This window comes from Cadophora gregata (assembly GCF_030347475.1).
Source record: "Cadophora gregata isolate MNR1 chromosome Unknown scaffold_11, whole genome shotgun sequence".
Classification (NCBI taxonomy): Eukaryota; Fungi; Ascomycota; class Leotiomycetes; order Helotiales; family Ploettnerulaceae; genus Cadophora; species Cadophora gregata.
The window spans coordinates 1627954-1654713 of NW_026695934.1; the positions used below are offsets into that span (position 1 = coordinate 1627954).

At 48.7% G+C, this 26760-nt stretch overlaps 9 protein-coding genes across 10 annotated transcripts; 5 read left to right on the top strand and 4 right to left on the bottom strand.

Moving 5' to 3' along the window:
- Positions 1-1559: 1559 nt before the first annotated feature.
- ADE4_1 (amidophosphoribosyltransferase) lies at positions 1560-4508 on the top strand. Its single transcript, XM_058495909.1, has one exon. The coding sequence runs from the start codon at positions 2021-2023 to the stop codon at positions 3797-3799; it is 1779 nt and encodes a 592-aa protein (XP_058354638.1). The 5' UTR covers positions 1560-2020; the 3' UTR covers positions 3800-4508.
- On the top strand, positions 4509-6796 carry ONS95_002645 (uncharacterized protein). The gene has a single exon (XM_058495910.1). It carries the CDS (start codon positions 4768-4770, stop codon positions 6124-6126), a length of 1359 nt encoding a protein of 452 aa, XP_058354639.1. The 5' UTR covers positions 4509-4767; the 3' UTR covers positions 6127-6796.
- A 297-nt stretch (positions 6797-7093) lies between these two features.
- MSC7 (Meiotic Sister-Chromatid recombination aldehyde dehydrogenase) lies at positions 7094-9049 on the top strand (the record flags this gene model as incomplete). Its single annotated transcript, XM_058495911.1, has 3 exons — positions 7094-7158; positions 7224-7395; positions 7448-9049. The coding sequence occupies 3 exons, from the start codon at positions 7094-7096 to the stop codon at positions 9047-9049; spliced, it is 1839 nt and encodes a 612-aa protein (XP_058354640.1).
- A 926-nt stretch (positions 9050-9975) lies between these two features.
- Positions 9976-12715, bottom strand: ONS95_002647 (uncharacterized protein). 2 transcript variants are annotated; one of them, XM_058495913.1, is made up of 4 exons: positions 12450-12715; positions 11996-12286; positions 10772-11940; positions 9976-10679 (listed from the first exon to the last, which is right to left on the bottom strand). In XM_058495913.1, the coding sequence occupies exons 2-4, from the start codon at positions 12274-12276 to the stop codon at positions 10027-10029; spliced, it is 2103 nt and encodes a 700-aa protein (XP_058354642.1). In that variant the 5' UTR covers positions 12277-12286; positions 12450-12715; the 3' UTR covers positions 9976-10026. The 2 variants fall into 2 exon arrangements, with proteins under 2 accessions (XP_058354642.1, XP_058354641.1); XM_058495912.1 differs by having other exon boundaries at positions 11996-12270; positions 12325-12715.
- A 402-nt stretch (positions 12716-13117) lies between these two features.
- Positions 13118-15557, bottom strand: ONS95_002648 (uncharacterized protein; the record flags this gene model as incomplete). The annotated part of the gene is made up of 2 exons (XM_058495914.1): positions 13118-14942; positions 14998-15557. The coding sequence occupies 2 exons, from the start codon at positions 15555-15557 to the stop codon at positions 13118-13120; spliced, it is 2385 nt and encodes a 794-aa protein (XP_058354643.1).
- Positions 15558-16274: 717 nt separating this feature from the next.
- On the bottom strand, positions 16275-19063 carry ARG6 (Protein arg-6, mitochondrial; the record flags this gene model as incomplete). Its single annotated transcript, XM_058495915.1, has 2 exons — positions 16275-16330; positions 16432-19063. 2 exons carry the CDS (start codon positions 19061-19063, stop codon positions 16275-16277), a joined length of 2688 nt encoding a protein of 895 aa, XP_058354644.1.
- A 1202-nt stretch (positions 19064-20265) lies between these two features.
- SYB1 (SNAP receptor, synaptobrevin) lies at positions 20266-21250 on the bottom strand (the record flags this gene model as incomplete). Its single annotated transcript, XM_058495916.1, has 4 exons — positions 20266-20285; positions 20334-20402; positions 20456-20618; positions 21137-21250. 4 exons carry the CDS (start codon positions 21248-21250, stop codon positions 20266-20268), a joined length of 366 nt encoding a protein of 121 aa, XP_058354645.1.
- Positions 21251-23365: 2115 nt separating this feature from the next.
- DCW1_4 (hydrolase 76 protein) lies at positions 23366-24942 on the top strand (the record flags this gene model as incomplete). The annotated part of the gene is made up of 4 exons (XM_058495917.1): positions 23366-23462; positions 23531-23636; positions 23686-23720; positions 23816-24942. The coding sequence occupies 4 exons, from the start codon at positions 23366-23368 to the stop codon at positions 24940-24942; spliced, it is 1365 nt and encodes a 454-aa protein (XP_058354646.1).
- Positions 24943-25396: 454 nt separating this feature from the next.
- On the top strand, positions 25397-26693 carry ONS95_002652 (uncharacterized protein; the record flags this gene model as incomplete). Its single annotated transcript, XM_058495918.1, has 2 exons — positions 25397-26013; positions 26093-26693. 2 exons carry the CDS (start codon positions 25397-25399, stop codon positions 26691-26693), a joined length of 1218 nt encoding a protein of 405 aa, XP_058354647.1.
- Between the last annotated feature and the right edge of the window lie 67 nt (positions 26694-26760).

Consider the following 26760-nt stretch of genomic DNA (forward strand, 5'->3'; position numbering starts at 1 on the left):
GTCGCGTCAAACAAACGTGTTCGTCGCTCATACATCCGCGAATCAATCAGACGCGAATCTGTCGTCATTTATTGCGTACCTGAGGACACTCCGAGAACCTCGCTGCGGGTGCCCACCCGTCGGCCCCACAAACTCAATCGCCAAATATGCCACCCTTCCTAGGTGGCTACCAACTTACTTGCTGAAGCTTACCCATCTAGCCGGGGGACCATCCTGATGTCCTTTCTTGCCATCCCCGCGTTTCCCATGCGTGGTGGAAAAGTCATTGGCCTCGGTAGGTATCTATTATCTAGAGGTTTCTTCATCAAGATGGACATTAGTCTGGCAGTCGATCCATATCCTCCTGGCCCTCCGGCGTTTCGCTTTCGTTCAAGATGAATTGGGTACAGTCGCTGGCGGGATTGAGAACGCTTTTGCTCTTGCAAATCATGGTCTTGCCAACTAGGGTCTCACCAATATCTGGGTTCCTGTTGGAAGAGAGATGACCTTTTCATGACAGGCCGGGCAGACGATGAGGTTGGAAACTGTTACCGATGAATATTACCTGGAAAAATGACAATCCGAGCATAATAGGAGATGGTACTGTTCTGTACGGGAATGGCCTCCGAGCGATGGACTGCCACGGACACATTCCCCGCTCTGCTACATTGGAGTCCTAATGGCAAACTGGAACGAACAAGTCTGTCCATTGGAAGCTTCAGAGGTTATCCAGAGAATCGGTTCGTCTTGACAAGTCTGCCTTTCAATACGGCAGATAACACCTCGTCACCAACTCCAATTCCGAGGAAAATTCTGTAATCCATTTCGCAAACGATAAGAAAGACCCGGAGCTGGTTTTACTCATAAGGTCGATCGGTAAACGGAACTGAGTGGATTCTCAAATTGTCGAACACAATGATAATATGGGTAGCTATGCGGTGGTCAGAAAACTCTACAAATATGGGCATACACTGTACCATTACAATATCCCATTCTCAGATCTTCCAAAGTACTTCGCCAGATGATTTCTCTCACCAGAACATATCCAAGTAGGATCAAATGGTAGTCTTCGAGCATCGCATAGAGCAGTCATACTTGAGCCAAGCCTAACCGATGGACAGAACTATGTGTGGCATGAGTCTGTTGTGAAGCTCCATCTCGCTCCAGAGAAAACTTGACACCCCTTCTCTTGTAAGATTGTCCAAGAACAAGAGGTTTTGCTTTGAAACTATAGTCTCTGCACTTTTGTGTTCGAGAACACAGCTTCGCCTTCAGTTTAGACCGCCGAAGACACAAGCTTCCCATGGCTCGAATTCTTGCACATGTGCGGTACTCTCAGACATTTCAGCCGAGTGCAACTGCAGACGGCGCGAGGGGCTATTATCTGTTCCCTTCCATAATTCAGTGCGCCGTTTATCATGACCAGCTGATTAAACATTGGGAGTTCCAATGACATCCCCCACCAGTATCTCTGATCCAACCCCACCATGGCTTGGCGCCGGTAAAGGGGCGACAAATAGCCGAAGTCGCAGACTTAAAAAAGTCCTTTCCGGAGTTTGCACTTGCAATAAAATAAACTTACAAAATGTGTTCGACGACCAAGACATTCCTGTCCTGCTCCCAAGCCTCGTCATCCAGTTGTCCTCGATCGAAGCCCAGATTCATTCTTGGGATCTATCCTCCTCCTGACTGAGAGTGCAGTTCGCCCTCTCTGCACCTTCAAAACTTCTCGGACGCGTTATCAGTGTCTTGTCCGTATCCTCGATTTCGAGCCAGCAATCCGTTTCCAAAGGCAGAGCTACGAATTGTGAGTTACCAGACGCGTTTCTCTTGCTGTTACTGCTCGTTGTTCATGTACTACCACTGGGTCATGATGAACACAAATTTTTAAGATGTTAGACTTCCTAGCAAATTCTGCGGATTAAAATTTCGACTGAACCCCACCTTCCCCATAGCTCCAATACTACAGCACTTCTGTTCTCGACCATGCTGACGGATTGTCGAAAGATTTTCGCATCAATATTCTGCACAGACTGTCAAAATGTGTGGTATTCTTGCCCTCATCCTCGGTGATATCGAGAGTCTTTCTGCGACAACTGCTGCTGCCGACCTCCACGACGCCCTGTATTACCTCCAACATCGCGGTCAAGATGCCTGCGGAATCGCGACCTGTGCCTCCGGAGGGCGCATATACCAGTGCAAAGGAAATGGAATGGCCGCGAAGGTCTTCCACGATGGATCGCGAGTCCAGGATCTGCCGGGTTTTATGGGCTTGGGCCATCTAAGATACCCCACTGCTGGTAGCAGCGCCAGCGCCGAAGCACAACCATTCTACGTGAATAGTCCCTACGGAATTACATTCGCACATAATGGAAACTTGATCAATGCCGAGCATCTCCGCATCATCCTTGATAGAGATGCCCACCGACATATCAACACCGACAGTGACAGTGAATTGATGCTGAATATCTTTGCCAACGAGCTCAATGAGACGGGCAAATTCCGTGTCAACGAGGAGGATATCTTCCAGAGTCTGACCCGGATGTACGGGAAGTGTGTCGGCGGTTGGGCCTGTACCGCCATGGTAGCAGGATTCGGTATCCTGGGTTTCCGAGATCCCCACGGTATTCGCCCATTGGTTCTCGGATCTCGACCATCTGCGACTCTGCATGGAACTACAGATTACATGATGGCTTCGGAGTCAATTGCCCTTCGCCAACTTGGTTTCTCTGATATCGTCGATATTCTTCCCGGACAAGCCGTAATCATTCGCAAGGGCTCGGTGCCAGTCTTCCGCCAAGTAGTCCCCCAGCTTGCTTATTCTCCAGATATCTTCGAATATGTTTATTTCGCAAGACCCGATACGATCATTGATGGAATTAGCGTCCACCGAAGCAGGCAGAATATGGGTCGGAAGCTCGCACAAACCATCCTGGACACACTGGGCGAAGAAGCTGTCAAAGAGATTGACGTGGTTATTCCCATCCCGGAAACTTCCAATACGTCAGCAGCAAGTCTGTCGGAGTTCTTGAAAATACCATATTGCCAAGGATTCGTCAAGAACAGATATGTCTTCAGGACTTTCATTATGCCTGGTCAAGGCGCGCGACAAAAATCGGTGCGCCGGAAATTGAGTGCTATTCCATCGGAGTTCAAGGATAAGGTCGTTCTCCTGGTCGACGACAGTATTGTACGTGGTACTACAAGTCGAGAAATCGTCACCATGGCCCGCGAAGCTGGTGCGAAGAAGGTAATCTGCGCGTCCTGCGCCCCGCCAATCACACATGCTCATATTTACGGCATTGATCTTGCTTCTCCGCTAGAGCTCGTAGCCCACAATCGCGACCGCAAAGCAATCGCCAGACATATCGGTGCCGAGGAAGTTATATATCAGACACTTGCAGACCTGAAAGCTGCGTGCGCCGAGGAATCGCCGCGCAAGGATCAGGAGTTTGAAGTTGGTGTTTTTTGTGGCAAATATGTTACTCCCGTCACAGACGGGTACTTTGAGCATCTTGAGCGCGTCCGAGGCGAATCCAAGAAGTTGAAAGTTCTGGAGAGTGCTAAGGAGGCTGTCCTCAACGGAGTTGCCAGCGACAAGGAGCTTGACCTGATCAAGAAGGGCGTCGCGGTCGATGCGCAAGGCAATATCATTCCTGCATCCGATGGCCCGGTTAATGGAAGCAAGGTCAATGGGATTGATCTCGCTGGCCATGAGAGACGGAAAAGAGAACGGGATGATTCGGGGACGCCTCCCGTCAGGGATCGCCATGATATCAGGTATGTTTGCCCTGCTCACAGCACACGTTTCCATTGCTAATGTTGAACAGCTTGCATAATTTCGCCACTGATCCACATAGGGGTTATGAATAGACTGGCTTGGGTATTATGTGGTTTGGGTACTGATGCATTGGGTATTCTTTATATTTGCATGGGGCGCAAGGATGGCTGTCTCGTTCCAAGTTATGGTTGTATCAAAACCAAATAGAGACTGTTGGGATCACTCCCTGTTCTCCTCAACATCTCCATTTCTTGAGTGAACTGTAATGGCACAAACACCTTCAAAGTCTGGTTCTTGTCACGCAAGTGCTCAAGGGGCATATTGTATGACATCCCAATGGTGTTGCTACATGCATGCCAGATAGGCCATGGGGAGCATACACCCTTTCCGAGATACCATTATGTGCTTCATCGTACGACCAGTATTATATTTGAAGGTTTTCAGAGTTTAATCCAATAGCTCTTGACCGTTGCCTCGGCTCCTTACTCTGTGTCCGTTTTCAGACGAGAATGACAATCTCCGTTCTCATATTTCTTTGCCAACCAGAACAAAACTCTCTCCATTTCAAAGTCCAATTTGTCAAGCTTCAAATCGATGGTTATTGATTGGAGTGCTTTTCCATGGTTAAGAGTCGATCAAATCGTAACTGCTCCAAAAGGGAAAAGTGGGTCCATGCGAGGCTAACAAATTGGTGGTAGCCTCGTTTCACTGGCGTCATCACTCTCCCTAGACGCCTCTTCCTTTTCTGACTTCACAATGGTCAACTCAATTGGAATCATCCAAATGTAAGAACTTCTCGATCAATCACTCCATTAGTCCTATGAGGCAGAAGTTCGGATGATAATCAATTGAGAATTATACAAATTTTGTTTTAGTCACTTGGTTCCCCTCTGCATTTATCACCGGAACATCTATATTCTCCTACTGTAGGGTCCTGGATCGTTATCATTCATCAGTTGATTCTTTTACATTGCATTTCATGGTCACTCCTGTTCTTACCTCACACAATGCCTGATGTAACTCGAAAGCCGAAGGCCAAACTCGAACCTATCGAAGATGCATCACTTCCTCACTCCCTCCGCTGGAAGCCCGATATTTCGAACTTTGAGGATTCGAAACCTACACGCAAGCGAGTCAAGCGATCACCAGATATCAAGTCTGAGGAACTGACTAAAACCCCAGTCAAACCACCAAGTCCTTCCAAGCCAGTCAGTTCGCCGAGTCTGAAGACCGCAGCTAAGAAGGCGAAGAAGTACCACTTCACGCCTGGTTCCACCCCGTATCCAGATCACAATATGCCTACACCTGAAGCCTGCGAGGAAGTCAATCGTATTTTATCTAAGGCGCACGGGAAAGTCGAAGCACCGAAAATCATCGCTACGCCATCAATGAAAGTTGCTGGCTGTGGCGAGGTTCCTGACCTTCTCGATGCACTCATCCGAACTCGTCTGAGCGCCACAACATCTTCTACTAACGCCAATCGTGCCCTAGAAGGGCTCCAGAAAGCATATGGTCTCCAGACCTCGGGTCCTGGGAAAGGAAGCATCAACTGGGATGCTGTTCGGAGATCTGATATCCCCAGTATCACAGAAGCGATCAAGCGAGGAGGGCACCAGAACGTCAAGTCGGTGGATATCAAGTCCATCCTTGATACTGTCTACGAGCAGAATGTTGCCCGCCTCGAATTCCTTCGCCACGGGGCGAAGTCTGAGGACCCCGAGAACGCTGTCCGAGAACAAGAACCTGCGTCCGAAGAGATGAGAAAGGACGAGATTGCTCTGCTAGAACGAAACATGCTCTCCCTCGACCGCATCACGCGCATGAAACCCTTCGAAGCCATGGAAGAAATGATGAAATTCAAAGGAATCGGGGTCAAAACCTCTTCCTGCGTTCTCCTCTTCTGCATGAAAGTCCCCAGCTTCGCAGTCGACACGCACGTCTGGCGGCACTGTAGATGGCTTGGTTGGGTTCCGGAGAAGGCCAATAGAGATCAGACGTATAGTCATTGCGAAGTTCGCGTGCCGGATCATTTGAAGTACTCGTTGCATCAGTTGCTTATTCTGCATGGGAAGAGGTGTTATAGGTGTAGGTCGAATACGTCGTGGGGGACGAAGAAGTGGGAGGAGACCGTTTGTCCGATTGAGCATCTTGTGGACCGGAAGGAGGGGAAGAAGAGGCCCGGGTTTGTGGCGTTGAAGAAAGAGGTTGGTGAGGGTAAGGGGGGTGTGAAGAGGAAGAAGGTTGTGAGGAAGAGGGTGAAGAAGGTAGATTCGGATTCTGATGAAGTAAGTGTATTTCAGTTGTATATTTGTGAAATTTTGCAAAGACTTGAAGGCTTTCAAAATAAGGTACTGACCAGAAAATGATAGGAATTAAGCGACTGCTCAGATTTCAGCGATAATTAAGTTGATGACGGGGGGCTGATGTTGATTGACACATTTTGGATATACTTATGATCCTTACGACTCAAATATCATTGCTATAGGTTTAGACTATCGGAGATCTGCTGGGGAGGATGCTACCTCGCTACTTGGACAATCCAGTGTTGATCAGCTGTGTACATGGCATATATGTGGAGTTTTGGAGGACAAGGCTTGGGTGCTGGCAATATAGTAATCCTGATACGTACAAAGACTCAAAGCATAGATTTATTTAGAGCAAATTTCTTGTACAATGTCCACGAAAACATATCTTTTTCAAATCATGGGATCAAATGCATACAACGAAGACACATTCACTGAGGATGATTAGATTTCTATTGGTTGGTAGTTTGCCCAAACCAATTCCAGCATCGTAAAAAGTCCAAAAAAGACAGCAAATGGGAGCCAAATAAGCAGTATCAAGATCCAGTTGTAACAATTCAATGCCACTCCAAGCCACCCCTTTGCAGCGAACGAATCTCCAGCCAAAAGAGGCATACGAGAGACGAGCCTCCCCGCGTCTCTGCGGACCGGCAGGAGAGTTCAGGCTAAAGTGACAGGAACGCTAGCAGGGGTCCTCCTTCCCCAGAATCCAAAATTCTGCGAACGCGTGAGGACAAAGAGAGGCCTGCAGGAGTGCGAGAGACGCCGACTTCCCATACAGCGCATTCTGCTTCTTCTGCTTCTGTTTCTGCTTCTGTTTTTCGCCTCTTGTTGGCTGCTACGGTGTCCTTACCAGCGATGCGATTTTCAGCATAAGAACTTGTCTGCTCGAATTTGGTTTTCTTTTCTCGCGACAGACGTCAATAAAAATCCGAGCTGCCCTGCCCCTGAATCGACGACAGGCTGCACAGCACTTGCACAAGGCTGAAGATTTCGAGTTGAGGATTTGATCGGCAACAACATCGACGTAATGGAGGCAGAGGTCCCGGTTCAGCGAGAGGGTTTTTACCTGGATGGCATGACTGATGATGAGGTGTAAGTGCTGGGCTCCTGCAAGGACTCTGCAGAGTTCCTCCGTTCGCACAACTGACAGTTGGTAGCTGGTGGTATCTGGTTATTTCCGTCAGCGGTGCATTGACGTTTGTGGCAGTTTGGATGTACTATGGGATCAAGTTCTTCACATGGTTGACATCGGAGGAGATCATAAAGTACCAGATTGAGGTTCCCAATCCTCCTGGCGATGGGAGGGTCATGGAGAACCCTTCAATCAAGGTACGAGCTACCCCTCCATACTGCAATTGACCTCCAGACTGACATATGGCAGGCTCCTGGTTCAACAGCAATCCAATGCTATGCACCAGCTACAGGCGAATTCCTAGGGCTCGTAAATCCTACTACCCCCGAAGGTATCGACCGAGCAATTGAGAAAGCGCAGACTTCGCAGGAGAAATGGAAGAATACAACGTTCGCGCAGCGCCGACAAGTCTTACGATGCTTGCTTCAACATATTCTAGACAATCAAGAGGAGATCTGCAGGGTTGCCTGTCTGGATTCGGGAAAGACAATGATTGATGCCACACTGGGAGAGATTCTGGTTACGGTTGAGAAGCTCCGTTGGACACTCAGACACGGCGAGAAAGCATTGAAGCCATCCAGCAGACCCACGAACCTCCTTATGATGTACAAGAAGAACAAGGTTGTCTACGAGCCTCTGGGTGTGGTTGCAGCATTGGTTTCTTGGAACTACCCTTTCCACAACCTGCTTGGTCCAATGATCTCTGCGATCTTTGCTGGAAACGGCATTGTTGTCAAGGCATCGGAGAATACTGCTTGGAGTTCCAATTACTTTTCGCTCATTGTCAAAGGCGCGCTTGCGGTCTGTGGACATAACACGAATTTGGTCCAGGTTGTTACTACATGGCCTCAGACTGCTAATTACCTCACTTCGCACCCTTCGATCTCCCATGTCACATTCATTGGTAGCAGACCTATTGCCAAACTCGTTGCAGCATCGGCCGCAAAGTCTCTGACGCCTGTGGTTGCTGAATTAGGAGGTAAAGATGCCGCTATCGTGTTGGACTCTGCGGTCAAGGACCTACCTCGCATTGTCGAGATTCTCCTCCGCGGTACCTTCCAAGCCGCTGGACAGAACTGCATTGGTATCGAACGTATCATCGCCACTCCCCTAGTGTACGACCAACTCGTCATGATGCTCGAGCCTAGAATCAAAGCCCTCCGGGTCGGCTCCGTGCTCGACGCCCCAAAAGAGTCTCAAGTTGACGTCGGCGCCATGATCTCAGACGCCTCGTTCGACCGCCTCGAGAATCTCATCTCCGCAGCCGTCAAAGACGGCGCTCAACTCCTCGCTGGTGGAGAACGCCTCAACCACCCAGTCCACCACTCAGGCCACTACTTTCAGCCTACTCTCCTCGTCGGTGTAACACCTGAGATGGCCATCGCGAACGAGGAATGCTTCGGTCCTATCTGCGTCGTCATGAAAGCCAAAGACGCAGAAGACTCCTGCCGTATCGCAAACGCACCTGACTTCGGTCTCGGCGCCTCAGTCTTTGGAAGCCCCGGCTTCACAGTCGATGCGGTTGTCCAGCATCTCAAGACTGGTATGGTAGCAATCAACGATTTTGCCGTGTACTACGCTGTTCAACTACCCTTTGGCGGACAGCGCGGTAGTGGATATGGACGGTTTGCAGGCGAGGAGGGGTTGAGGGGATTGTGTAATCTGAAGGCTGTTTGTGAGGATCGGTTCTTCTGGGCGGGTGTTAAGACGGCTATTCCTGAGCAGGTGAGGTATCCGATTGCGGATACGAAGAAGGGGTATGAGTTTACGAGGGCGGTGGTGGAGGTTGGGTATGGGGTTGGGCCGTGGCAGAAGGTCAAGGGATTGTTGAGGATGAGGAGGAATGCATAGATGACGGGGTGGAGAGGAAGGGGAGTACTTGTAAGTAGAGAGTCTTCTGGGGAGGGAAGGAGGCTGATAGAGTAGATATTTTAATTTTATGATATGAATATGTTTTGTTGTCGCCTTGTAGGTTGTAGCTTTTGGGGGTCTAAGTCGTGCTTAGGTACGATTTCTTACCACGAAGGTCTGGCTCAATGTGTAGTGGAGAGACGAATAAAGTAGACTTCTCCATACATATAGTAGCAAAAATCACCACCTACACTGTACATGGTCACTGTCAAGTGTCAAGTGTCAACACATCTCCTTCTCTTAGAAGCGTTTTGTTGCATATCGCAGCTCTATTTACTTCCAGTGAGTCATAGAGGCGTAGAAGTTAATTTATGCATACTAATAGGTAATGGAGGTGAATTGGATGGGGCTAGGCAAGCGAGGCGAATGAGGGAAATAGCAGGGTTTTGTTGCATTTCGCAGGTTTGTTTACTTTGAGTGAGTTAGGAGAGTGCTAAAGAAAGGTGAATCGTTGGTTGAGTGGTTGCTACATTGGCTGCCTGCTCGCTTGCTCGCGTAAACAAGAGGAACCTTACACTTTCTTCTGAGATAAGTTCTGGTGCAACTGTAATATCTAAATGTAATGGAAGTAAATTCAGTTTGTAAGATAATCGTTTAGTCATTTGTTACGTGGATTGAACGATCATGTAGTGGCACAGAACCTTTATTTATAGGATTGGAATCCATGGAGACTCTCGATTCAACCATTTAGGGATTCTCTAAAACTGATTTCCTCTGTACGACTGATACACGTCTTTAGGTTATTATTTCTCAAAGGTGTATCTATATAGCTACGCAAAGTCGTTTCTAGTATTACGGTGTCCTGTAAGTCACATCGTCAAGGGTTTAGCACGTGGCAATCGCAGCACAGAACCCCCGTATTTCTCGCTTAATATCACAACTTTTTATTTACTTTGGAGCATCACGACGTTAACGTACTACAACGCCTTCTCAAATCCCTCACTCCTAACATCCCACCCCTTAGGCCACCTACTCACCCCCACAGTACACCCATCCCAACCACCCGCAAGCATAGCCACAGCAAGCAACAGACCCCCACTACTCGGAAAGTACGGCGTCGGTACCCTCACCCCTCCCACGGGCATTCCCACATCATCAAACATCCACAAATCATCCAAAAGATACTTCACAGCCTGTTCACTATCCCCCAATCTGGCAGCATTCATAGCCAACATGGGGAAATCCCATCCGAAAAGATTTTCGAAATCCCAGATTTCTCGCACTTTCTCGGCTGTGTTGCGCATCACGGTGAGGTTGAGACCGGGTCCGGGAGGGAGGAGACCATAAATGCCAGTCATACCTGGGTGGTCGTAGTAAGTATTGGGGTCGATCCACATGTTGGGGATATCTTGATAGACTGCGTAGGTGTCATTTATGACCGGTAGAGGTGCGAGGTTGTCGTTGACGTGCGTCCATGTTGATCGGATTGACATGTTCTGCCGAGTCTTCCAGAGAGAGACGATATTGAGACCGAAGTGCCAGTAGGCGAGTTCGAAGGTTGGGTTTATGGTGGCATTTGGGTTGGTATTTTCGCTGACGGGGTACATTGGGGGCCCGAGATCGTAGTGCCCTAGGTCCTTGTCAATTTAACGGATCTTAAAGTAGCCTCTGACTGCCGAGATTCTGGAATGGATAGAAAACAGAAACGTCACAGAGACCTACCAGCCGTCTCATTCCACCAAGCAAAATCCGCCATGAACTCCGCACTCTTCGTCAACACCTCATCCCACTCCTTCAACGTTTTCCTCGTCGGGAACGCCCTCCACTCCAATTCCGCAAAATAAAACGGATGCGGCTGCTGCCATATCAACAACGAATTAATCTCCCCCGGCGCGCTCCTCCCCGTCGGATCACTCATCTTCCCCCACTTCGCCCCCTTCCACCCCATCTCCCTCGCTCTATCCAACGAGCTCGCCAAAAACCGCTCATATACACCCGGAATAGCTCGATTGAAAATCTCCCATTTTCCCCAGCGCGCCCATTGCGCAGAGTGCCAGAGGATCATCTCCATGTGGAATTTGCCGTACCAGCCGTTGTTGACGAGGCCGGATTCTTGGGGTGGGTCGTGTCCAGCTTCGTTGACGGCGAGGAGGTATTGGGAGAGGATTATGCGGCGTTGGAGTTCGGTTGCATTGGGGGATTTGGTGTGGGTCAGGTCGATGAAGGCGCCTGATTCCCAGTAGTTGGACCACCATTTTGCGGAAGATCTGGCGATTGATTTGGGACTGGGGATTGAGCGGGTGAGGTTTGGGGAGAATTTGACGCTGAGGGAGAGAGAGCTACCGGTCTTGGGAGAAGGTTGTAGAATGTAACGATGTGAGGATGGTAGGGGCCCGGTGATGGAGTCTTTTCCTTGCCATTTGATTGACGTGTAATATGTTGTTGAATCCATGTTGTGGGTGATTTGAGCTCTGTTTCCGCTCTGTTGAAGAGTAGTGGTATGTTTCGAAGTGGCGTTCCAAACACCTGCAAATGGAGCATCAAATTTCTGAGCAATGGGATAGGGATAGTCGAAGAAGATCCCTAAGTGGCCTGAGTCGATGAGGTTAGATTCAACTTGGACGGATATGGTATCCGAATCAGGATCGGATGAAGTTCTGACTCTGACTTGGGAGCCGAGGACAGTGAACTCTGAAGTGATGATTCCGGAGTAGAGGTCTAAAGTTTGTGATTTTTCTGATAAGCTAGCTTCAGTAATGTGCTGGCTGTCTTGGAACCAGAAACCAATTCTTCCCAAGTTGACTCGTTGCGGATTCTGGATGAGCCAATTCGAGATCAAAGGTTCTGCTGGGTTTGGTTGGTTGTAATTGACCAGTCTTCCATGTGTCCACCTATGTTCATTAGCCAAGGCTCTCGGACTGGAAACATCTGAGAAAATTTAAGTACCAATCTAGACCCGTGAAATCTGAAATCTTGGACTGTCCGGGAGCGGTCGGCAATGAGAAGTTGTGCCATCCCCAAGATGACATGATTGCAAACGGTTGGAATGTTTGCAGTCCTGTGATATCTGCTCCGAAAGCGAAGTTGCCATTACCGACTTGCATAGGGGTGGAGTTTGAACTGGCATGACGAATTGGATTAAATTGTCTTACGACTCGTTCACGATCTATTGAAGTCGAAGTTGCTAAATTTGTGAAAGTGAGGAGGGCAATAGAGGGGAGCTGCATCTTTTATCATCTGAAGTTGAAATTTGTTTCAGGCTGACTTCAACGTACGTTCTATAAATTTCAATGGCCCAGGAAATAGCATGAAAGATACTAGAAAAATGCCACAAGAAAACGAAAAGAAAGACTGTGATACGGAAGTAAATAATTTTCATTATCACGTCACTTTCACTCACCCCGCTGTATACCCACTAGAGCGCTGGGATACTCTCCCGGCTCCTGCAGCTACGTTTTGGTATTGAAGATCATCAACTTCCCGCCTAAGTTGCTCGGTATCTCGGTAGATTATTGAACCAGCATACGCAAAAGAGTCAGCGACACTAAAGGATAAGTATACTTGGTGGTAAAGACTCCGTGGAGTATGCCGATAACTCGGGATGATAAAGCGCGGGGTAATGGGGTAGTTTGGATGAAGGAGTGATGTTGTGACGGGTAAACGAGGATGGATAAATGGGATAGGTTGTCCGGGGGAAGTCCTCCCCGAGAATAAGCTAACATTTAGCGAACATCAAGGATATTCGGCAGCTGATGTAAACACTAGACACGAAAGACTTCCTGACAGGGAGCGTTGTAGAGTCTTCTCGTTTGACACATTTCTGCAGTGCTTTTAAAGTCGGCTTATGTATGAATGCTTCCATTTTAACTTGGAAGGGTAGTCACACGTATTCGGTTTTTATTTTGAGAAGAATTCTGAATTCCAAATCATACTAAACAATCAATAAAGGGTTAAATTCACTAAACGAGTATTTATAGAACAGACATGGAAACAGCAGCCTCGACACCCTAGTTTCCGCCTCCGGTCTTCGCCAACGAGGGAACTATGTTCCTTCTCATCCCCTATATCCTACTTCTTCTTCAACGACTTCTTACTCCCCTTCGGCGGCGGCTGGTTTTTGGCCGCCTTTCCCTTACCACCTGTAGTTACTGAAAACCTGGCCCTCTTCCTACTCGGTCCAGGTTCGGGCGCATCGTCTTCCTCATCCTCTTCGTCCTCTTCCTCATCGTCAATTGCTTTCCTCTTAGCACCTTTCTTAGTAGAACTCTTTGCTTTCTTGTTAATCACTTCAGGCTGTGACAGAGCCTCTTCTTCCTCCTCATCTTCATCCTTAACCGCCTTGTTTTTACCAGTTTCCCTAGCTGAAACCCTAGGCTTCTTCTTACTCGGCCCAGGCTGTGACACATCCTCTTCGTCCTCCTCTTCCTCGTCCGCATCCATCTTCCTCTTCCCAGCTTTCTTACCAGCTTTCTTAGCCGAAGCCTTCGCCTTCTTCTTACTTGGCTCGGGTGGTGACAAGTCGTCGTCGTCGTCATTCTCGTCCTCGCCAGTAACCGCCTTTCTCTTCCCAGTCTTCTTGGGTGAAGCCTGTTCTGATGCCTCTGTCTTCTTTGTTCTCTTACTCGCCTTCGGCATCGGTACTTCTTCAACCGCCTTTTCCTTTCCCTTCGCATTCTTCTTACTCGCAGCCTTCCCTTTCCCTCTCCCCTTCCCATCCTCCTCCACATCTTCTTCTCCATCCTCTTCTCCATTCTTCTGAAACCCCGTCGTCACAGTCAGCATTTTAAGTTTATTCTTCAACTCCACCTTATCAAACCTCAAACTAAAGGCCTCCGTAGCCCACCTCACCAACTGCTCCCCCCTCGCAACCGCAAATTCCCCATCAATATCATAAACACAGTACCTCCACTCCCCATCCTCCCCCAGACCTTCCAACCTCTCCGTAACAAGCACCACCTCCTCCTTCTCAAACCCATCAACCCCCTCAATATCACTCTCAAGCCTCGCAAGCGGAAGCATCATACCATGCGGATACGCCACAAGACGCTGGGTACTTTCCAGCCCCCAGGGCTTATTACAAACCCCCATAAACTTCCCAGTATTGTCAATCTCTCCCGTCTCTCCACCCTCAATACGGCGGACTTTTGGATGCAAGACTTTGAAGTCAGGTAGAACGTGAAAACATTCGCCGCGGGAGATGTTGAATTTCTTGATGATGGGGTAGCGTCCTCGTGCCCCTTTCGGAGGACCCTTTTTCACCAAGAGAATGCGGAAGTTGGGGATGCCGGGCTTGTATATGGGTGGTTCGATGGGCAGGCCGGTGTTAGGCGTGTATGATATGTGCTTTAGATCTGGGATTGCAATTTCGGCGTGTTGGCCGCCTAGGTCAACTACGGCTGTGCCTTCGGTGGGTGTGTCGGGCGGAGTAGGGACCAGGGTGGCGAAGTGGCCAGCGTATATCATCTCCATGTCGTTTTCATGTTCTAGTTCTATATTCTCTCGAATCATAGCTAGACCTTGGTCGACTAAGGCCCGTGTTTGAGCCTCGAGATTCCAGCGGTTGATTGCCTCGCGTGCCCGAGGATCAATTTTGGGTGTCATAGCTTCCCAATGACTGACGTCCGAAGAGTAGTATACGCCCTGCTCGTGGCTCTCTTTGATCTTGCCGGCGTTGTCGTTATGGAGCCAGATTGTAGGGCCGTAAGGGTATTGCTGCTGGAAGTATACTTCGTGCGGCTGGACGAAATCGGGGTTCCATATTCTGTCACCGGAGACGACTAATGGTGCGTTTGGATCGGAAAACACGGGCTCGTACCTCCCTCTGAATCCCTCAGTGATGAATCCGATATTGAATTTGGAGTCTAGTCGCGTATTGATCATTCGCATAAGCACACTTGGAGCATGTTAGTAAACAAGCCTTTGACATGGGCATGTCGTGAAAGACTTACATCAGCTGATGAATCCCAACTACATTCGCCTCAAGATAATCTTGAAGGTACTCCTCTAAAGGCTCATCTGTAGCCTCATCTACTTTTCCTATTTCCACAACAAGATTTCTCGCTTCCACTTCATAGCCGTGTCCTTCCAGCATCGCTCTTATATCCTCAACGATCAAATGATCGTCCAGTGGCGAATCATACTCCACAAGTAGACTCCTTACAGCCTCCAGACCGGTGGCTAATGCGTTGATACCACACATGTAGGCATCTTCCAGGAGACGTGGAGGTGGAGATTGAGGCGCGAACCCGAGCGCTAGATACGGAAGTAGACGTGATAAGTCTGGGTCCTCGCCGTTTCCAGATACGAAAGGGATTGGCTCATCGGATATCTCTGGCGACTGTCTGGAGTCGTCCTCGCTATCTCCTCTTCCTCTTCCTTTGGGCTTGAAAACAGGCTTTCCTCCAGGTGGGCGAGAAGGACCCCCATTAACATCATCGTTTAAGTATTTGACACGAATTTTATGTATTGGTGCTCCAAATGGTGGTGCCACGCTATAATTTTGAGCCATTTTTATCTCTGGTAGATATGATGTTCTTACAATGGAAGCTGCAGTCGTATGTCAAATTTTCCCTGCTGTGTAAGACAAAATGAAAGTATATCGTCAACGGGACCTACGAAAGAAAGGCTCGCGTAACACAATGGCTTCATTCTTTGTTCCCGTACTGAGTTGCTAATTAACTTAAAGTGCTCAAAGCATTGGCCGGATGAGGAATGACAGTTGAAGGAATAAAGAGAGAGATATTTGATATGAAAGTACTTAGTGATGCATGCGGAATCGGAAAACCAATGTAATTCCAACCACTAGGCTTCATGTCTTGACTTGGAGCTTCGTTGAGGAACTTGACGACTCACACAGCTGCTGCTGGAAAGCATTTGTAACCGGAAAAACCTGCAAAAGAAATAGCATAATGTGACAAATGCTCGTGATGGGAACTGAAGACACAAGAATGGCACAGCACCTTACGCCAGGCAAGCTGAGAAATAAAACCTCTTGATAGGTGCATGGATTCTAACTGCTTGTCCATTTGATATATACAGAAACTAGCCCCGCGGAACTCTATCTAGAATATCAAGGCACGTCAAGCAGAAATGAACACGCAGAAAGCTCAACACCGGGCAATTGGCACCGTAAAAAATGAAAGAGCGAAGCAAGATAGATGGCAAAATGAAGTTGAAGACTTTTGAATTCCAGGATATGCATGCACCGGCCCCATCTATGAACTCTTTAGTCAAGTGGGATCCCCTCGTACTCTGCAAAACCTAAGGCAAGGTTCATGTTTTCTGTTTGAGGAAGTCAGTTGGTGTTCTAGATGATTTGACATGTGATGTGGGATTGTGATTGTTGGATGCGAGATAGGATGGGATGAAAACAGGGAGCTTACGCAAACACTGAGTAGCAGCACCCTTCAATAAATTATCAATCGTCGCACAAACCACCACTCTCTTCCCTGAACTGTGAACACCGAAACCACCAATCTCCACACCATGCTTGCCACTGATGTTCTTCACGCTAGGGGCCTCACCGATCACCTTCACTAGTCTCTCACCTGCGTATCGCTCTTGGTACAAATTGCGGATATCTCTGCTGGTCATGGTCTGCTTCAGGGGCAGACTGATGGTGTGATGAATACCTTGGAACCAGACAGCGACGTGAGGAACAAATGCGACGTCAACACCAAGCTGGTTGCTGATCTCGCGCTCGTGGATGTGGTCTGTCAAGCTGTAAGGAATGATGTTACCGGTCAAGTTCTCAACGTCATTCTTTGGGCTGGGCTTGGTTCCTGCTCCAGAGTACCCAGACACACCAAATACAGTAGGTTGACCGCCGAGGAAAGGTACGAGAGGTGCGATACCGAGTTGTGCAGCTGTTGCGTAACAGCCTGGGTTGGAGATACGGGTAGCCTTGGCAATATCGGATCTATTAACAAGCTCTGGAAGACCATAAGTCCACTTGCTGTCGAATCTATAGTCTGCGGAAAGGTCAACGATGACGCTGTTTTGAGGTCCCTTTCCTTCGTTAACGGCATCGACGAAAGGCTTGCAGACACCGTTGGGAAGTGCCATGACCCAACAGTCGATCTCGCCTGCCTCCTCCATACGGCGAACATCCTCAGCTGAGAGGTTCTCGTAGGTGATATCTCTCTTCTCATAGCCCTTGAGCTTTTGGCCAGCAAGTTCACGCGAAGAAACGTGTCGGAGATCCATGTTTGGGTGTGCATTGAGAAGGTTGATAAGAGCTTGTCCGGTGTATCCTCGAGCACCAATCAGGGCAACCTTAGCTGGCTGGGTGTTAGATGAGTTTTTGGCCCCGAAAGGTGGGTTTGGGTTGGTGGTAGTGGCGTATCCACGTGATGAAGTAGCGAATGTTCGAGGAATGGTCGTACGGGTTGTGTTAGAAGCTGGGCGGGTGTTGGTTGAGAAAGCACGAGCTTGTTGTCGTTGTGGAGATCCGCTCTGTTGCATCGAGGCGCTCATGCCGCTGGCAGCTCTAGCGGCTCTGTGAAGACGCTCCTCCAAGTTGGCATCACCAAGCATGGCACGACCGTATTTGGAGAATTCGGTCATGAGCTCCTTAACCTCATCGCCGCTCTCAATACCGTACCAGAACATAACCTCTCCCTCCTTGGAAAGACTTCCGTCGGCCTTGTCAAAGAACCAGGTCAAGTTCTCGTCATCCTCCTTGACGGTCCAGACAAGCTTTGGGTGATCCTTCTTGATAGCAGCAAAGACGTTGTCGGCTACGTTTGTCAACCATCCAGACTTTGTAATTGTGAAGGTAGCCAAATTGGCGAGAGTGGTCTCGGAAGAAGGTGGTAGGACAATGGCGAGAGCGTCCATAGGCTCGTCAAAGTATGCCTTGAATTCGCGGTTCTTCAAGCCATCCACGTATCTATCAACAGTGGCTCTGGCATCGAGACCCTCGCGATCTCTAACAAGAACATCCTTAAGCTTCTCAAGATCCTCGAATTGCGAAATAGCAGTCGTAGTCGCAAGCTTGTTGCCTCTGCGGATGAGGGTTCCAGCACCAGTATCCGTGAATAACTCCTTCTGGAGATCTGCTGGGTGGATAATAGCAACACTGGATGTACGTGGTAGACCATCAAGCAACTGCTTAGTCTCCTTGATCTTCAGTCTCGTTCCGTATCTGCACCACCATTGTGACATCAAGTATTCGTATTCCTCATCCAAGTTGATAGCAGAGATCTTCTCGTTCGTATCGGCATTGAAAAGTCCTCCCTTCTCAGAAAGGTAGACAATTTTCAGCGGCTGAAGCTCCCGAGCAAGCTCTCCAGCAGCGACATCAGCGTTGACGTTCAACACCTGACCCTCTGGCGTCTCAGCCATAGAGGTCAAGATTGGCAGACATCCAGCATTGATAGCAGCCTCGATAGGGCCCTTATTGACCTTGTTGATCTTGCCAACCAAATTGTATTTGTCCTTGTCCAAGTACTCCGCTCCAAAAACACCAGAAGTGATCGGACGAGCACGAACTCCCAGTTCCTCGAGCTTCTCAACTAATTTCAAGTTCTCCTCCAAAAAGAGCTTGCGTGCTACTGCCAAAGTCTTGCCATCTGTGACCCGTATGCCCTCCTCAAACTGTGGTTCGACTCCCGCATCCTCTAAAAGCTTATTCAGTTGTGGCCCGGCACCGTGTACAACGACAGGGAAAAGTCCAACGTGGTTCAGGAATGCGAGGGCAGAGGTGAGGGATTCGAGATGCTCGGTAATGATAGCTCCTCCAACCTTAATGACAGCGAATTGCTGCGAAGAGACGGAGCTGAAGTGTGACAAGTATTGCTGAACTTCTCTCTTGGAGCCGATGTTGCTGAGCAATTGTACAACCGTCGACCGAGTTGACAAGCTGCTGGAAGGAGCAGAGTATTCCCTCCTGCTCGAGAGAGCAACTGCCGCAGAAGCCTTTGGCAGAGTACGAGCGACACTCAAGGGCAGACGGTTGGCAGCTGTTCGTGCCCTTCTGGCAACGGCACCAGCCGTGGAACGAATAGATAACATTTCGAATATGGGTTTGGAGTGGAGATTGAAGGATGGGAATCGACTGCTCTTTCCTCCAGCTCCTGCAGAGCAAACTGGTGGTGATCGGGATTCCCAAGCGCGAGTTCGTGCGTGGTTATCTCATGAGAAGGTGGGGATAAAGAGAGGGAGCTCCAAGATGGAAAATGGCTCAGACCTGAGGGGTCCAATAAAGTTAGTCACTGCGGCAGAAACGGCGGTTGGTGTTGCTTGTTGACGAGATAAGGAGCAAAGGAATCTGGCTTTGGCTAGGGAGAGGAACACCGCACCTCGAAAGTTCAATGGATTGTTGTTTGAAGACTATGAATTTTGAAAAGTCACATTCTCTATCTACTCTGCCGTTCGCATGGGCTGGGAAGCAAATCTGTGTGGGGTTCCGTGATCGGGATTGGCTCACAGCCGTCACAACCTTGCCACTAAGTTTTTGCCTGCACATGATGGCCACCTGCAGAAGCCAGAAAATTGTTTTTTTCTTTCCAAGTTCGCCGAGAGCCTATGGCAAGTTGCAAACCATGGGGAGAATTTGGCCAGCTGCATGAATTGCGCCCTGTCTGCCGCGCCATAAGACGCCATTTTGCTGAGCAGATTTTTGGCTCTGGCAAGGTCAGTCCTGCCAGACCCTCTAGAAATCCACCTGTGTACCTTAGATTGCCGTTATCTGATCTTATAAGTGGACCAAGTGTAGATAAGGCGGTTTGTCACTGTTCAAGTTTTGTCAAGATTATCCAGTATTGACTCTGGCTGTAAGTCGTAAGTCACAAGAGAGCCAGAGACAATGAACAGCTTGTCTAAACAGACCTAACCTGGTTCTCACAATATACACCAAGACTACTTTCAATGTCATGATATCTCAATTAGCTCCTCCAGGAATCCTACATGATACAGAGTGATGCCCCGAGACTCATCTGCCTCAATTCCAAGACAGGCGAACCCAAGTGACCCTCACGGTATGCTGCGCCGTCGAGAAAAAGGAAGAAACCGTCGTAAAACTCAAATGACAACTCCAAATCGCTAAACCTTCGTTGATCCTGTTTGCTCGTAGCCAGCGAGTGTAGTGTATCGCATGCAAACAGGACCAGAGAATCCCAGCGCTCGTAGGACTTATGTAACCGAACACATTCATGAGCCCCTCCCCTTCCTCTGAGAATCTACTCGGCCAACAGCTCAACCGTTCCTAAGTCGATTTAATGCTTAGTAGCAACAACTGTGGGGAGTTAGCTATATCCTTGGTACAGGGAATGATTCTGCATACCAGCTGGTACAATAATGACAATGAGCAAGATGATTATTCCAATAATCAAGCACATCCGCATCTTCATGTCTGCCACACCATTAGCTCCACCACTATCATTCAATAAGAAGCATTCCACATACCCTTCCACCACATCTGCTTGCGAACTCTGTTGGCACCGCGACGGAAACCTTGTGCTGATACAGCCAGGTTGTCGGTCTTATCTTGGAGGGAGTCGAGGCGTTCACCACGTTGGGAGACCTTGTTGATGTTCTCGCGCATTACACCAACAGTGTCATCGATTTGCTAAGAGAGGCATACTGTCAGCACGCATCCAGAAAAACTGATTGTTCGCCATTCGAGATGTCGTATGGGGAGAGTGCCAAGAGCGATGAAGTATCCTTCCGAAGTGATGATGGGCGCTGAAGTCCGCAAACGGATCCAGCAGCTCGACGCATGTTCTTTGCCTGGCCGATCTGACCATTTATTCCAGATATGCACGTAAATATCGCCCTTGTCTTCTTGTCGATGTGCGAACGCTGTCCTGCCGCTAAAAGACCCAGTGATTCTGAAACCAATCCGCGGCAGGTCCAGAATCGATGAAGCTATCCCCAGAAATCGCCTGATCAATTCGCAAGCCTTTTCAAATCCCCATTTCGTGTTTCGTAGTTATTTTTCTGGTGCGAGACGTGTCGTTGTTCGTTGGGCGAAGGCCGGTCATCCGTAATGCGTAATCATCACCATCGCATCGCTCTCGTCGTCCGTCGCAGGCAGGTTGCTCCATCATGTCTTGAACGACTCGAAATAATTGAGAATAGACTTACTGCTTGTAGCGCTGCTGTTCTCTGATTGCCTGGAGCAGCATTTCCACCTTGAGCTCCCCCCGCGGCCTCGTTGGGGATGTAAGGGTCATATGGGCGATCTCCAGCGCTGGCCATTGTGATTTTGTAGGAGGTTTGTTTAGATGAGAGTTGTAGGAAGGATTCGGTGTCGCTTGCAAATTTAATGTGTTCTTTGTTGGTTTGTTGGGGGTTGGTTGTAGGTTGTGGTTGGGAGAAGGATGATGGAGGAGCGTCGTCGTGGTTACAGTTTGGGTTTGGGATCTTAGGACCAGGAGGCGAGCCGATGTACTAGCAGCAGGATCAAAGCGGAGGCCGGAGATATTTTAAGAACAAAACACTTTGTGACTTGCATTCACTCTTTTTTGTTCAGTGAAGAAATGAGACACACTTATATGTATTAATCCTAATCATATATACGAGCACAGTCAGTTCTGTGTACCTACGGACATACGCAACACATCACCGCCACCCAAACGCACGTGAACCAGATCGTGGCAGTGTTTCTTGGGGAAGACGTGCCGATGCCAGGAACAAAGAGCAAAACACCGCCAGAAATGAGGTTGACTTTATGTCTGCACGGGAGACGCGATCTTACAATCAATATGCCTCTGGGTTGAAATGTTAAGACTTTTCAGCCTGTTCCGTTGGTTCAAGTGCCGGAATGAAGTCCTGTTACCCCTGTTGATCTCTCAGACTTCAGACAAACACTGGCTTGCGCTCATATTCTTTCAAGGCCTAGTATCATGATGCAGTCACACGTCTTTTAGATCTTCATTATACGATATCGCTAATTATGCCCATACCTCAACTGGTCTCTAGAAATGGACAGCAATGACCCGGATGTGATCACTAAGGTAGATACGGGGATGTTTCTGCAGGAAATCTCGAAGGGTTTGGTCGAATGTTATCTATTCTCTGTTTCATGTTTCGGCCGGGTAGAATCTCCATCCAGGGTTGCTCAGTCCTTGAGTTGTGATGATTTTGTTAATCGGCCAGCTACCAGGAGCCATTTGGATATGAGAATCGCGAGACATGACTAGGTCGGGTTGAGTCGTTGACTCATGGAGTGTTTGTTCGCTGAGAAAACAAGGAGGATTCCAATTCAAAATTGACCTGGGTGGACCTGGGAGAGAGTCAGAACGATCTACCTTGATAGTTCCAGCCTGCGGAGAAGTCCGCTTAGCTGAGTTCGCCAGGTTTTGAATGCGAAGCTCTAGGGCATCTAGATTCACATATGTCACCTATATACAACGCAAGAGCCAGAAGATTTAAAGTTACCAACAAAGTAGGTAGGTAGATATCTCGAAATGCAATGGCACGTGACTAGAACGTGACACAAAGTCTCCTCTCACCCTGCCATCCCTGTACTGCCAAGGACTTTATGAAATAAAGATGTCGCTGCATGATGGAAACCGAACTTCCCTTCCATACAAACAATACTCTCTTGAATCTTGGAAACAAATGATATCATGCTACACGGCATTGCAAGGACTTGCCTGCGCCGGCGTGAGCATCAAGCTCTCGAATCTTGAGATAGGCAAAGTTCCTTTCTCATCGTTCTTGTGCTGTCACAGCATACATACTCATGAACTTGCTTGCTTCTCCGTGATTCACAAGCTCGGAAAATGTAGGCCTTCCTTAGTTCCATCATTGCATTTACTGCTCCAGTTTCCTTTTTGATCGTTGGTTGGGTTTATTGCTTACCTCGGCTTGGTGTTCTTTCTGGAAGCATTCTTCAGTATGGCGCCGCCTCGGTGCTAAAAGTGCTTGTATTCATCGATCAAGTCACACCTTCCTTCCCAGTTCTACCCTCTCTTTCCTTCCTGCGATCCCTCAATCTTTCCTGTAATAACAGAGAGCATCTTCAGATTGGTTCTCGAGGAAACATTACCCTCATTTTTCAATCAGTCCGTTGCGTTTGACCTCACTTCACTTTGGTGACTTCATCAACCCCGCCTCGGCATTTGCACATTCGCTCTAGGAACCCCAGCCACACTCCCACGAACATCTCTCTCCGATTGGGGTCGTTGGGTCAATGGGACATTGATACTATCATTATTGAACGCGATATCCTTTTCGCTCAGCAGAGCTTGAGACACATTCGCTGTATCAGAATCATTCCTGGGAAGAACCTCGTCAAAGTGGCATCCGAAAGTACCGGGCATCCCTTGCGGGTCCTTCTGGCCCTTGTGGTACAGCTTCAGCTTCAAAATGAGGTTTTCGAGGAGGCCTTTGGGCAGTACCGCCATGGCCATATTGACTGGTAGCCAAGTCGCCAATTCCTTGACCGTCGATTTAAGCTCTCCTGGTAGGTTGTGTTCGCGGTCCACTCCAAGAGATCGAAGCCCCTTAGATGTCTTGGCTCACCTTGTACAGACTCGATTAAGTCTGTCGCAAGCACAATTGCTTTTGATATGATGAGCTACTATACTGGCAACCATACTGGGGATATTCCAGGGAATCTGCCAGCGCCATACTATTGGTATGAATTCTTGTCCCTAGATGTTCCAATCACTAATGACGACATGTAGGTGGGAAGCTGGAGCCATGTTTGGAGCCATGGTCGGTATGTATTACTTAATTTTCTATTTGCAAGATTCTATCAGAGCCTTCCAACACACTCCTGGGGACTATGGTCATGGAAGCTTACTCTAAACTTAGATTATTGGTATTATACTGGCGACTCAACATACAACGATGTCACGACAGAGGCTCTCCTTTGGCAAGTTGGACCCAATCGAGATTATATGACGCCCAACCAGACAAAAACCGAAGGAAACGATGACCAGGGGTTTTGGGGTTTGGCAGCCATGTCAGCTGCAGAAGTTAATTTCCCAAATCCTCCTCAGGAACAACCACAGTGGCTCGCTCTCGCTCAGGCAGTTTTCAATACACAAGCGCCGCGATGGGATCTGACTTCATGTGGCGGAGGCTTGAAGTGGCAGATATTTACCTTCAATAATGGCTACAATTACAAAAACTCTATTTCCAACGGTTGCTTCTTCAATCTCGGCGCTCGTCTTGCCAAGTATACCGGTAATGATACGTATTCTGACTGGGCAGAGAAGACTTACGTCTGGATGGAAGCTATTGGGCTCATCGACCAAAATTACTATGTCTTCGACGGTTCTGACGACTTAATCAACTGCACGAGGGTAAATCGTCTCCAGTGGACCTACAATGCTGGTGCCATGCTTCTTGGGGCTGCGAATATGTACAACCACACCAATGGATCGACAATATGGAAAACAAGACTTGACGGACTGATCAAAGGATTGGACGTGTTTTTCCCCAATGGTCAAAATGTCATGCAGGAAGTGGCCTGTGAAAACAATGGTCTGTGCAATGTGGATCAGCACTCGTTCAAAGCCTACCTGGCTCGCTGGATGGCAGCAACTACCAAGATGGCTCCGTACACTTATGATACCATCATGGCCAAACTCGCGCCAAGTGCGCAAGCAGCAGCAGCTCAATGTTGCGGTGGAGATAATGGGAGAACATGTGGCTTGAGATGGTCCATGGGGTCAACTTGGGACGGCAGCTATGGCGTCGGTCAGGAAATGGCTGCTCTGGAAGTCATTCAAAGTAACCTGATCTCCCAAGTGGCTGGACCCGTCACGAATGCTACAGGTGGAACTAGTGTTGGCGATCCTAACGCTGGCAGTACGACTGTCACTTACCTTCCAGTTGGTCCAGCAACATCAGCTGATAGAGGTGGTGCTGGCTTTTTGACCGCCCTTGTCCTTGTCTCGTTCATCGCCATGATTTGGTGGATGATAGTTGAGTAGCTGGACGAATCACTTCGACGCATTGAAGAAGCTGTATATATGCCTCTCTTCTGGGCAGGTTTTTGGAAATAATGCATGGTGTACCTAGGTAGGGCTGGTCAAGGTCATAGGTAGGGAGGCTACCATGACACAGGAGTTTGGTTGGTCTCTGGCGTAGATATCATGGGATGGATGGCTTGGAATGGTCAGGATTGATAATTTGTATACGGATAGGATGTAAATCGACCGATGGATATACGCTCCATAAACTTTCGTTAATGTTAGGAATGGAGCAAGTGGAGATGATTGTTGACTTAAGCTTCCCGTATAAGTATCGGATGCCCAACCGTTCTCGGCTACCCCTCCGTCAGCATCAACCGTAATGTAGGCACATGTTTACACCATTTCTCCATATAGAGCTCCCCGGCTTTCTCCACATTCAACATGCTGTTAATGTTGTACCGAATCTTAGACAATGTCTAGGTCAGCCTTCAAATCCCTGCGCTCTGCCGCCTCACTCGCTCCTACCAAGATCTCTCGACACTACGCCACCAGACGCGCCTCAACGCTCACCAAGCAAAACAAGCTCCCAGCTTCCTATTACCGCGGCGGCACCTCTCGAGCAATAATATTCAAGCAACAAGATCTGCCCACCGACCGCACGGCATGGCCGCCCATCTTCCGCGGCGCAATTGGCTCTCCTGACCCAAACGGCAGGCAGCTCGACGGCCTGGGCGGTGGGCTCTCTTCCCTCTCCAAAGTCTGCGTCGTAGGACCCTCCTCACATACAGAAGCCGATGTAGATTATACATTTGCCGCTCTGGGGATCAAGGACGAAGAGGTGGACTTTTCTAGTAATTGCGGGAACATGACGAGTGCGATTGGGCCATTTGCGATTGATTCTGGATTGGTAGAACCGCCGACTGTAGGGGAAGGAGAGGCCACAGTCAGGATACATAATACGAATACGGGGAAGATTATACATGCTACATTTCCGGTTGTCGAAGGTGAGGCTGCTGCGCATGGACAGTTTGCGATTGACGGCGTGTCGGGAACGGCTGCCAAAATCGAACTGGCGTTCATCAACCCAGCGTGAGCACCATATTCTTCTCCCTTGATAGGGATTCCCTTGATAGGGATGTCATTATTGATTGCTAGTTTTATTTTACAGAGGATCGAAGACGGGAAAGTTACTACCTACTGGAAATGTGGTAGATAACTTCGACGGCATCGAAGCGACATGTATCGATGCTGGGAATCCGTGTGTCTTCATCCAAGCCGACGATATGGGTGTAGATGGCACAATTCTACCAGATGATATCGATGTCCACCCTACACTCCTCACAAGACTGGATTCTATACGTCGACAAGCTTCGGTCGCAATGGGAATTAGCAAAGACGTCAAATCCACACCCGGCTCAATCCCAAAAATTGCTATGGTGTCTCCGCCCACTTCTCACAAACTCCTCTCGGGCGAGACGATACAAGGCGATACAGTAGACTTGGTAGTCAGGGCTCTATCTGTTGGCCAGCCGCATCGTGCGGTGCCTATCACAGTTGCAATGGCTATTGCTGCTGCTGCGAATCTAAAGGGGTCAATGGTCTATAGGAGTGTTGGCAGAGGAAGGGTGGACTTGGATGGGATTACTCTGGGGCATCCAAGTGGGAAGATACTGGTGGGGGCGAAGTTTGATGAAGACGGAGGTTTGACGAATGCTACAGTGTTCAGGACGGCGAGGAGGCTGATGGAGGGAATTGTTTATTGGAAGTGAGGGACGTTGTCTTGAAAAGAAGATCTTCAGCGCAGACCTGATGCTCTATGTCTAATCTTGAGCTGGA